Source organism: Quercus lobata, chromosome 3 (assembly GCF_001633185.2).
Source record: "Quercus lobata isolate SW786 chromosome 3, ValleyOak3.0 Primary Assembly, whole genome shotgun sequence".
Lineage (NCBI taxonomy): Eukaryota > Viridiplantae > Streptophyta > Magnoliopsida > Fagales > Fagaceae > Quercus > Quercus lobata.
In genome coordinates, this window is record NC_044906.1 from 33,161,010 (window position 1) to 33,173,562 (window position 12,553).

A 12,553-nucleotide genomic window follows, 5' to 3' on the forward strand; every position below is an offset into this window, starting at 1 on the left:
TCCTAGAGCTTGGTATGATCGGCTTACCCATTACCTCTTGGATAGAGGATTCAAAAAGGGGGTTTGCTGACCGGAATTTATTTGTCAAGAATGATGAAGATTATCTTCTCGTGGCTCAAGTATATGTTGATAACATAGTATTTGGAGCTACCATTGATGCTCGGGCTATAGAGTTCTCTAAGGAGATGAAGAAAGAATTTGAGATGAGTATGGTGGGGGAGCTTACATTTTTCTTGAGCCTTCAAGTCAAACAGAAGAAGGAAGGCATATTCATTTCATAAGAAAAATATGCTAGAAATATTGTCAAGAAGTTTGGATTAGACTCCAAAAAGCATGCCTCTACTCCCATGAGTTCGTTTACAAAGCTGAATGTTGATTCTTCTGGGGTAGAAGTGAGTCCAACCTTGTATAGGAGTATCATTGGGAGTTTACTCTACCTTACAGCTAGTAAACCGGATATTGCATTTAGAGTAGGTGTTTGTGCTAGATATCAAGCTGCTCCAAAGGAATCCCACCTGACTGCAGTAAAGCGAATTATACGATATATCAATGGAACTCCAAATTATGGGTTGTGGTATTCAAAGGACTCAAATGCTTGCCTTGTCGGTTATTTAGATGCAGACTGGGTAGGAAGTGTGGATGATCAAAAGAGTACTTCAGTTGACTGCTCCTACCTTGGTAACAATCTTGTCTCTTGGATGAGCAAGAAACAAAACTCCGTGTCTCTCTTTACGGCAGAAGCTGAGTACATAGCAGCTGGAAGTTGCTGCACACGACTCCTTTGGATGAAGAAGTTACTCCATGACTACGGGATTCCTCAAGATACAATGTGTATTTTTTGTGATAACACCAGTGCTATAAATCTCTCTAAGAACCCTATTCAACATTCAAAGTCAAAACACATTGAGATACGTTACCACTTCATCTGGGATTTGGTGGAAGATAAAGTTGTATGTCTTGAATTCATACATACAGATAATTAAAAGGCAGACATCTTCACCAAGCCTCTTGATGGTATATGGTTCGAATCACTCCGTAAGACCATTGGTGTTGGTACAATTCCTTGAATCTCATGTGTGATGTGTGCTCTATCTCTTTATCTTGATTAAATTTATCTTTTGTAGGGCACACATTTTTTTTTTTTTTTTGTGTTCTGTTTGCTTTGTATTAACTCCAAATGTTTTTGATCTTACTTTTCTTGTTCTTTTTTTGAGTGTGTTCAAAAATTCAAAAACCATAAAAATTGAAAAATCTTCAAAAAGTTTGATCGCTTGTTTTGTGTATATCACATGTGAGTTTGGCCTAGTACCTTCGTACTTATGGCGTAGTGCATTTATGAGCATAACTTATTTTGCATGCACATATATCTTTGTGGGAGAAATCTTGAAATCTATGGGTGATTGTTGTAAATAGATCTTCAAGCTTGTCATGAATGATTGATCAATAGTCTTGAAGGTCTTGATACTTGCATAGACTTGTGCCTATATATCTTTCCACCTTTATTTTTATGTTTTTGCTTTAGAGCTCACCAAATGAAAATCTCAAAATGAAAAAGAGATTATGAGCTGTAAAAGCCTGTCACACATACTAGTATTTGACTAGGAAAAAGGGAAAACGACTTTTGTTTTGAAATGTATGGTGCTCAAAAAGCCAAAGGCTAACTCTTAATGTTGAAATATCAAAAATTTTAAGCACCGATCTCAAAAAGAGATGTATTATCCAAAAAGGATCAAAAGTTATGACTTATGCAGAAGCCAAATGAAAAGCTTCTAAGTTTTGTAATCATTCTCTTGTGGGAGGTCATATATGCTTATTTCTATAATTGAGATAGACCATTTGATTTAGTATCAGTTATGTATGACTTGATTGAATTGATCATTGAAGCTTCACTCTGGTTTAAGTACTATTCCACATTTGATACTCACCCACAACACACAAGACTTTGTTTAGATAATACTTATTTCATTTGTATGATTGTACATGTTCAAATGTGATGTGTATGCTTAAGTACTTGCTGATCAAACCCAAAAATATTTTTGAGTATTTTATATATTTTTGAAAGTGATTTTTTACATTTGTGTCTTTAGTTTTTGATCAAAATGCATTTTTGTGTTTTTCTCCAAAAACTGGTTCAGAGGCAGTTTTGTGAGAAGCTTGCGACTTAGAGCTTCCCACGAAAGCTGATTAAGGGAAATCAAACTTTTTGTCAATTCATATAGAGGGTCTCGCTACTATCTCGTGAGTATTTTGCGACTAATAGCTTCTCGCGAAATGTTTTTAGGCAAAAACTGGAATTTTTCCAATTCATACAGAGGCTATCGCAACTATCTCACGACTGATTCCCTACTAACAGCTTCTCGCGAAAGCTTTTGAGCTTCAGTGGCCATTCTTACGACTGTCTCACGACTGGATCACTACTGCCTAACCCGCGAAAAACGCGTGTTTTCAGTTTTTATGTAGTAGATGTGACATGTTTTCAAACACTCTTAACTTCCTTCGCTCTGCCTCTCTCGAACCCCCCTCAACCCAAAACCACTTTTCACTCAAACCCCATCACTCTCAAGCTTATTTTTTACATTTCCAACTTCAAGGTATGTTTTCTAAAACATTTTCTTCATTTTTTTTTTCCTGAGTTTATGCAGAAATTTAAGTTAGGGTTCTAAAATTTTGGGGATTTTTTGAAAATGGGTTGGGGTTCTTAAATTTGTGAAAATTTTTCCAAAATTTTGATTGGGCTGAGTCCCATTTGCTGTGATTGTTCTTGTGTTGGCCCTATGTGGCAAATTGAGCATGTATTGAGGCAGCTTTTCACTATGTTCATGCATTTTTTATAAGTTGTGTACTCTATTGCACGTTAGGTGCTTGACAAAATGTCTTAGTGACATTTCTGTGTTGAATTGGATTCAAGTAAGTTCCTTGGCTTGGATTTAGTCATGATCGATCATGTTTGTCATGATTGATCATGTTTACCATGTTTTGGTCAATGTTTGTGTGTTTTATACACTTTGCCCATTTTGTGCCTCAATGCCATGCCATGCCATGCACACACTAGGCCCCTCTAGGCACACCTCATGCATCTCATGCTGCATCCTCATGCATCAGCACATGCACAGCTCTAGCACACACAATCACAATTACTTCATTCATGCACTATGTTTTTGTTTACATGGTTAAACACTTATAGCATGTTATTTTGTGTCTGTTTTCTCTATTTTGAGTTTGTTATGTTTTGTTGTGCGTTGTTTTACTTTTGTTTTGAACTAATTATGCTGCATTTCAGACTTATACGAACTACTTTCGAGATGCTCCATTGCTAGTTGAAAGGGTTGTTGATTAGTCATCTCTCTTAGACACCAATATTCCATATGGTTTGCCACCAAGGATTGGAACTTTATTCTCTCAAATCTTAAGGATGCATACAAAAACTTGGTGAAAGAATTTTATGCCAATGCCATAGAGGAAGGAGAGGAAATCAAGTGCTGGGTGAGAGGAAAGCGGTTCTTAGTTACACCCGTATACTTGGCTGATATTCTACACATCAACAGGCCAATATTACCTATCCCACCGGTATATGATGAACTGAATCCGGATGAAGAGGTTCTTCGGGAAGCTTTATGAGCTAATTTGGAATTCTCCTCTAATGGGAAGTCAATAAGTGTGGCATCTCTTTCTCCCAAATTAAGGCTGCTCACAATGATCATGTTTAGCAACCTCTATCCTTTGTCTAACACCGGTTACATGAATCTTGGTCGAGCATTATTCTTGCATGATCTGATCACTGACGTGGAGATTGATGTGTGCTCTCATATTTTCCACATTTTGGAAAAAATTGTTGAACGGACTGCTTCAAGGAATTGTATTCCTTTTTGTCGCCTTATCTCAAGGATTTTGAAACTCAAAGGTGTGAATCCCTCGGAAGATGAGCGCCCATACCCAAGGCCAAGTCCAATTAACATCCGTACTCTTCATGCAAGTATGAGTCACACCAAGAAAAGTACCAAGCAAGAAAGTCATGCTACTCAGGGAAGCTCAAATTCTACCTCCCATGCTTATGATGAACAGTTAGATAACATCATGACTACTATTCAAGAGATCACTACCAAAATATCTGGACTAGTTAGATAACATCATGCACTCCCAACACATTTGCTTCGACACCATGTTCACATCTCTGCAGACTCAGATGGACCAAATTCAGAGGAAGTTAGAGGAACATGAAGACTAGCTATTCCATGACAAAAAGGGGGAGATGGTGTTGTTGATAGGGGGAGAAGACGCACGCTAGTGTTATTGATAGGGGGAGGAGAAGCTAGTAGCTACTATTTGGTTTTATTGTTTCCATTGTTTTTCTTTATGTTTAAGTACATTGTTCTTAATTTCAGTTTTATATTCAGTATTTGTGTTTATCTTAATGCTTTGTAGCATTTTTTAGTACTTTTAAGATATTGCTATTATGTCTTAAGTACTTCACACTTGTACCCTAATAGGATCTTGTTCCTAGATGCAAATACTTCGTGTATTTTGCATTGGTTGTGTGTTGGACATGCAATTGATCATTGTGATTGGTCTTTATTGCATTACATGTCCAGATGAGCATTTACTTAATAAATGTTCATTGTGGTCATTCTTTAATGACTGAACTTATTTGATCAAACTATGCTTATATGTTTTTATAGTACTTACAATCTTGATCGCACTTTACTTGCTCATGTACGTACCGTGTATTCAACTTGTCATAAGCTTAATGAAAGTTTTGTTTGTGTGCGAATGTTTCGGGTTACAGGTATATATGTGCAAGTGCTTTACAGCTTTTAGATTAGGTGTGAGTGAGTTTTGCCACTGTTCCTAAACTCACATTTAAGTATAGAGTCTGTTTTAGGAGTTTTGTCACGGAATAGCCAAAGGGGGAGATTGTAAAGTTGTAATTTATAACTATGTGTTTTGTTGGCTTTATTCCGTGCCAAGTTTGATTGTAATTTTATTCAATCTTTTGTACCCTGTATTTATTGTGGGATTTAGTTGTAAGGGTTGTGTGATAGAGAGATAGAAGTGTGAAGACTCAAGCTATTGAAGAAAGAAGAGTTTTCACGGGTAGCTTGCAACTAAGCATCCCATGAAATGATGCATGTGCCCTGCACATGATTGGAATGCAAAGAGTCAAGACAAATGGAGACAGCTGTGTTTCGCGAGTAGCTCGTGGGTAAGGCCTTCCCGTGAGACACCCTCGAAACATTCTGTTTTGCCAGACTGTCAATTCTAATACACACTTTCTGTGCCTACACTATTTATACCCATATTACCCACAGATGTTGAGGAGTGCTTCTAAGAGAAAACCCTAACCACAAACCTTAAGAGTTAGAGATTGTAATACCCACATATCTCTATACATTTGCTTGTGGATTTCCTCAACTCCTACCTCTCCATTTCCATACCATTGAGAGGTTGATAGCCCAAACACTTACCACATCCTTTTAGAGTGTCAAGTGAGAATTTGGTGCTGCTGGGAAGCATTGGAAGAAGCCAAGGATGGTAGATGCAAAATGGAGCTTGTTGCAGGATCTGGAGAGCTAGACAAGACACGGTTTTGAGTAGCTTTGCTGGAGTAGGAGCTTGGAGGGCTTAGGTACATCGGGTAGATTAGGCTTAGAGGGTCTCTTGCTAACTCATGTATCCCAACTGATTGTTTAGTGGATCGATTACCACTTGGAGGGCAGCAGAGAGGTTTTACACCAAGGACTTCGATTTCCTTTTCGATAACACATCACTATGTTGTCTTTGTGTTTGCATCCTTCTTCCCTACTCTTTTAGCTTTCATATTACTACTGTGTTATATTGATTATGGCTTAAAGTAGTTTATTTGTTCATCCGCTCACTTTTACTCTTTTCCGCACTTAGTATAAGTTAGAGTAAAATCTATCGAGTCGTAATTTTTAACTTGTGGTCTGAACAATTCTTGTGTTTTCACACATTTTAGAGCATTCACATTCTCATTTGAGCTACTTATTAATGAAAGCAATAACAAATTTTTTTATTAGAGCTTATTATGAGGGCAATAAATTTTTCTCATTTCCTAAATAAATAAGGTTTGAATGATGTTGTTGTAGGAAAAACACTATAACTATCTTAAAAAAAAAAAAAAAAAAAATAGAAACCACTATAGCTATTTAAAGATAGACAAAATTTAGCTACAAAATTTATTGTTGCCTAAAACTACAACCTTACTCAATATCATTAACATTATTATATATTTTAAAAATCTAACTGTTGGATTGTATGTTCTTTATACTCTTAATTCACATGTCAAATTCTGTGCCAATCGGATATTATTTACTATATGATCTATAAGATTATATTTTATGTATAATTTTAAACTACAAAAAAACTTGTAATTTAAAAAATTTATTGATAACATAACTATTGATATTTAATTTTCTAGAAATTTTGCAAGTATTGAAGATATAAGAAGAAAATGTAATTCACTGATAAATTTGTCAAAATTCACTTCCAATAAAAAGATATGAAGTAAGGTTATAATGTTGAACTATAATTAATTTTGTAGTTACACTTTGTCTTTTAAATATTAATATTTATATATTTACTAATAAAAATTTTCATGCAAAGCACGGGTATAAACTCATTTGGTCATACTTTTTTTTTTTTCTTCTTAAATTACTAATTAATTAATATGGTGATCCTAGCCTACTAGTATATGTATAACCGCGTGAAGTGCCCAACAACCCTCAACCCCACCAAAAATAGCTCACATTGACTAAACTGTAAAAGACCATGACTAGCTAACAAGATGGGTAAAAGATTTGTAGCAAAAAAAAAAAAAGAAGATGGGTATAAAGTTAGTGTTGACTGAAGTCAGTACAGATGCGGGTTGGTCCAGGGGGGAAAAGGGAGACTTGCGAGGGAGAAAAGAAAATAATAAAGTATAAAATTTAACTACAAAATTGGTTGGGGTTTTAGATTACAATCTTATTTAATATTTTTTTAGTGAATAAAAATTTTGACAAATCTATCATTAGATTACATTTTCTTCTTATACCCTCCATGCTCACAAAAGTTCTAAAAAATTAAAGAACAATAGATATTTCATCAATAAATTATTTAAATTGTAAATTTTTTATATTTGATTAACACAAAATTTGACATGTGTATTAAGAGCGTAAAAAATATGCAATTTAACGATTATATTTTCAAAATATGTAGTAATATTTATTTTATTGAGTAAAGTTGTAACCTTAGATTACAACTAATTTTGTAACTAAATTATGTCAAGTACTAAATAGATGTTTAGGTTACTTTAAGTCCAATTACCAAAATAGCCACACTCTATTTTTATTGTCTACTTTTAAGTCCAATTACGAAAATAGCCACACTCTACTTTTAAGTCCAACAAGTAACAACCCACTTATAATCCTTTTAAAAAAACAAACCCACTTATAATTTTATTTTAGAAGACCCACTTATAATTAAGTAATAAAAGGATATCATTTTAGAAAAGAGTATAGGGATTATTTCTTCTGAAATTGAATGAAAACTGTTTTGATATTGAGATCTGTTTGGAGTACAAAATAATTTTATAAGTTTGTTCGTACTAAGTGTCCATATGCAAGAAAGGACTTGGCACCAAAAAGATAGACTTTGTCAATGCCTAATTTAATAGGACTTTAAAGTACAAATTAACCAAGAATTGAAGAACAATAACATATATTATTATTGATATCGTAACGAATTACAAATACCAAATTACAAGATTCCACAAGTACAAAGCATACCTTAAGTTACAATACTCCAAAGTTACCAAGCCTACTCCTAGACAATTCATGCTAGATGATGCGCATTTACAAGCATGAAATTATTTTTCCATTAATTAGAAAAGAATCTAATTTTTTCAAATTATTTGTGTGTATTGAATCTGAATTTGCTTGTAAATTTCAATATTTCACTATAATAGGCGTTAGGTCTAATGCCTATTATAGTGGAAGAATTGTGTATTGAATTTGAATTTGCTGGTAAACTTCAATATTTCACTATAATAGGCGTTAGGTGCACCTAACGCCTATTATAGTGGAATATTGAAGTTTACAAGGAAATTTAGATCCAATACACAAATAATCTGAATAAAAATTGTGTAAGAAATAACTACCAGACACCTAACGCCTATTATAGTGGAATATTGAAGTTTACAAGCAAATTTATATCCAATACACAAATAATCTGAAAAAATTGTGTGTAAGAAATAACTACCATTTGCTGGTAAACTTCAATATTTCACTATAATAGGTGTTAAGTGAACCTAACGCCTATTATAGTGGAATATTGAAGTTTACAAGCAAATTTAGAACCAATACCCAAATAATCTGAAAAAATTGTAAGAAATAATTACTAGACACCTAACGCCTAGTATAGTGGAATATTGAAGTTTACAAGCAAATTTAGATCCAATACACAAATAATCTGAAAAAAATTGTGTGTAAGAAATAACTACCATTTGCTGGTAAACTTCATTATTTCACTATAATAGGCGTTAGGTGCACCTAACGCCTATTGTAGTGGAATATTGAAGTTTACAAGCAAATTTAGATCCAATACACAAATAATCTGAAAAAATTGTGTAAGAAATAACTACCAGTTCCTATAAAAAAAAATAAATAAATAACTACCAGACACCTAACACCTATTATAGTGGAATATTGAAGTTTACAAGAAAATTTAGATCCAATACACAAATAATCTGAAAAAATTGTGTGTAAGAAATAACTACCAACCGATCGGGGTACCCATCCAAATCACTTTTTGAGTTTGGATTTATGACCGGAGTTTGAGAAGAAACAGTTCAAGTGTGACTGTTTTAGCATATCATCATCTATTAAGTATAGTCAATGGTATGAACAAGTCCATTGTTAATCTTACTTAACTAGATAGTCACTCAAACCTATGTTGTAATTCTAGTCAATCAGCATGCATTTTGTCTTTGTAAAAACAAGGCAAAACTATTTTAATTGTAATCAGATTTTATTCAAATTCTAATGTACACCCAAGAGCTATCCATTTTAATGGCCGCATCTAAGTAATCCATGATTAACGCACGACAACATTATTTCATCGCCTCCACAACCAGAAATATTCCTCAGCAGGCTTTTGGGTTAAAATGTTCATTTATATATCAAACTATTTTGTAAACATATTTCATTTTCCAAACCACTTAAGAAGGAAAAATTTTGGCATAGTGACAGATTAACAAAATTAATTTTTAAGTTTCCATTATTTAGATACTAGCTTGTAACCCTATGCATATGCATGGATGCAGTTAAAGATATACAATAAGATGTATAATATAATTCCTATATATAAAATTAAATACTATTGATAGTCAATTTTATATTTTGTTAATTCTTTATAAAACTTTGTAAGGATATAATTAGGTATAAAATGTAAATTGTCCTTTTTTATTTTTTTATTATTTTTTTACGATTCATTTATTGTAGACTCTTTGATTTTTGTACTTAATAACTCACTTGGATGAATATTTATAATATGGTCCCACATTTGATTCTAAAATTAAGAAATAAAACTCTTTAAGAATAAATAATTTAGGACACATGGTGCAAAATTGGAACTCTAATTTTGAATTTTAATTTGAGTTTTTCTCAGTTTCACCTATTATTATATATATAGATTATATAGAGTAAAATTAAAAAGTAGTGACTTCAAATGCAAAGCCTTCCATCAAGGAGGAATAGGTGTCATCAGTCAAACCATTATTTTGAGACACAATATGTTTTGTTTCTTTCTCATACTTAGTGAAGTCATGGAAATTAGGATTGACAAAAGAATTTATTTTCCCTAAGTTTGTGATGATGCCGTAAAATCACCAGTGAGCTACACGATCCTCGCACGCTTAAACCAACAACCTACAAGAAGAAAGAAGTGATCTAACAGAGGGCACCGGTGTGGTGCCGACCAAATACCCTCCGAATGTCAAGTTAGAACTATTCTTAACTCTAGAGTGCTAGAGAAGGGGAAATTATGCATACCTCGATTTGTGAGGGTATTGGGGCTTTTATAGTCGTAGAAGGTTGGCCTTTTTCCTTGATGTAGGATTCTTTTCCTTATAGGACTCTACTTGAGTAATCCCAAACGTGATAGATAAGACATTTTCTTGTAAAGGAGGTCTTTGCGCGTATCTTCCAGAATTCTCCTTGCACTAGGATTCTGATCTCCTTTGGGATTCTACCGGATTTCAAACGTGTGTAACAAGTATTTTAAGTCATGTCAGGCCCTAGGCTCTCACCTATTGCCGGCCTATGGGCTCGGATCTGTCAGGCCCAACATGGTGAAGGTTCGCTATGCTAATTTTTACCCCTTCAACTGCCCCCTTCACCTTATGGTCCATCAAGATTTAGGTGGACGGACCATTAGGGTGACAGTTCAATATTATTTGGGGTCTCCAAGATTATTTAGGGTTGACGGTTTAAGATTATTTAGGGTTGACGGTTTAAGATTATTGAAGTTGACGGTTAAAGATTCTTGAAGTTGACGGTTCTTCAAGAGGACACGAATTGTAATCATTTGTTGATAGGTTGTCAAGCACTTATGAGGCATGCCACATGTCACTTTTTGATTGGATTTTGTACCGGATCGAAGTGTCGCTTTGTCTTCCGTGCATTTCACATATATATAACACACTTCTCCTCCCTCATTTCTACATTTTTCAGCTAAAACATATTGTCAAAGCGCCATCATCAACCTTGTCAAAGCACTCCGTCGAACATCTGTACCCGTCAACTATACAATCGTTGAACTTCAGTTACTCAGAGAGTGGTGAGTATTGTTATTATTATTTTTTACATGTCTTGCATTTTGTGCTTTATATTTTGCTAGACCTACACACCTGTCAACACTACTAGATCCGTCAGTCTTAGGTTTTGTCGTCAATTATAGGTGATGTCTAGTGTGTCAAGTAATCAGTCAGTAGTTCGTGACGGGGCGAAATACGAGGAAGTATACCCGTTCGGTCATAAAGACCCAGAGAGTCCCGACGAAGAGAGGAGCCTGTTTGCCTCTTCCTCGTCCTCAACAAATGAGGATATGGAGATGGTTAAGCTAGAAGATATGTCCGATGACGGCGAGGATCAACCATTGGGATCCGTCATCGGTGCTGATGGATTTAGGGAGTTCATCGTGCTACCAAAGTGGACGGTGCATAAATTCACATCCGTCATCAAAGAGAAACATTTCAGCACTTTTAGGGCTAACTTTCAAATTCCAGACTACATTCCAATCCGTCTACCCTACGTATCAGAGAAATGTTATTACGAGGGGGTAGAAGGTGTCAGAGTGTACGAGCAGATGCTGAAGGCGGGACTTAGGTTTCTGCTAAGTACACTACATAGAGAACTTTTAAAATATTTGGGTCTGTCCGTCACCCAGATATCCCCAAACGCCTGGAGGGTCTTTATAGTAATGGAGATTCTTTATGGTGCTATGACAGACGGCGCTAGGAGATTGACGGTGTGTGAATTCCTTCATTGCTATCGTCCAGGCGAAATTGACAGGTCAAGGGGAATGTATAGTTTTGCCAGTAGGAGCCCATTGTTGAAGGTTATTTTTGAAACACCCGACTCAAATAGAGACTAGAAGAGTCGTTACTTCTTCCTAGAGGGTGACGAGTGGATGAGCCGTCCAGGAGAGACGGAGTATATGCCCGTCGACACAACTTGGGGAGTATTACATTCATCTCGTATGCATCCGTCCTAATTTGCAAATTCTTTTTATATTCGTCAGTTATGATTCTTGCTTCTAACCGTCCATTTCCTCTGCAGGTAGACGGCGCCCACAAGTTAGTATTCAGGAGTTTGGTTTCCTCGAGAAGATTTTTCAAAAGACCAAGCCGGAAGAAAGGACTTGGGCGAAGTTGGTAAATCCAAGCACCATTCATTGGTATTGTGACGGTCCTGAACCCACTGCTGAAGCCGTCAGATATAACGAAAGAATTCACAGACATAAGTCTGTCAACCTTCATTTTGTATAAACAGCTTCAACTTAGTTAATAACTTTATATGTCCTTCTTTACAGAGATGGATGATGCTAAGAGGAGGGCTCTGATAAAGGCACAGTCTGCCAAAAGAAAAGAGTCTGGCGAGGTGGTTCCTAAAGGGACGGCTCCGTCGATAAAAAGAAAGCCTCTGTCCAAATCTGACCGTCCGCTTAAGCAGCAGAAAGTCTCTCTAGAACCCGTCGTTGGGTTAATAGCCGAGGGTGCGAAAACCGTCACCCCATTAAAGCATGGGTCAGGCAAAGGTTTGATGAAAGCCCCGTCCTCAAGCCAAGAGAAGCCTCCTCCTCTCCTTCGTGACGACTCCAAATTTGCCCTGGAGAAGCTTTCTTCTATAATCTCGTCTGAGGATTACGAGGATTTGGGAAATTACTCGACGGAGGCAATGGGGGAGACAGGTCTCTTTGCTGTTGCACAGGTAATGTTTATCCGTCGGTTTACGCCCATCCATTCTACTTTGTTTTTGTTTAACACTCTTAACTTGTT

General features: G+C 35.6%; 1 protein-coding gene across 1 annotated transcript; it reads left to right on the forward strand.

Moving 5' to 3' along the window:
- The first annotated feature begins 347 nt into the window (after positions 1 to 347).
- Positions 348 to 983, forward strand: LOC115980780 (secreted RxLR effector protein 161-like). Its single transcript, XM_031102997.1, has one exon. The coding sequence runs from the start codon at positions 348 to 350 to the stop codon at positions 981 to 983; it is 636 nt and encodes a 211-aa protein (XP_030958857.1).
- Positions 984 to 12,553: the final 11,570 nt, after the last annotated feature.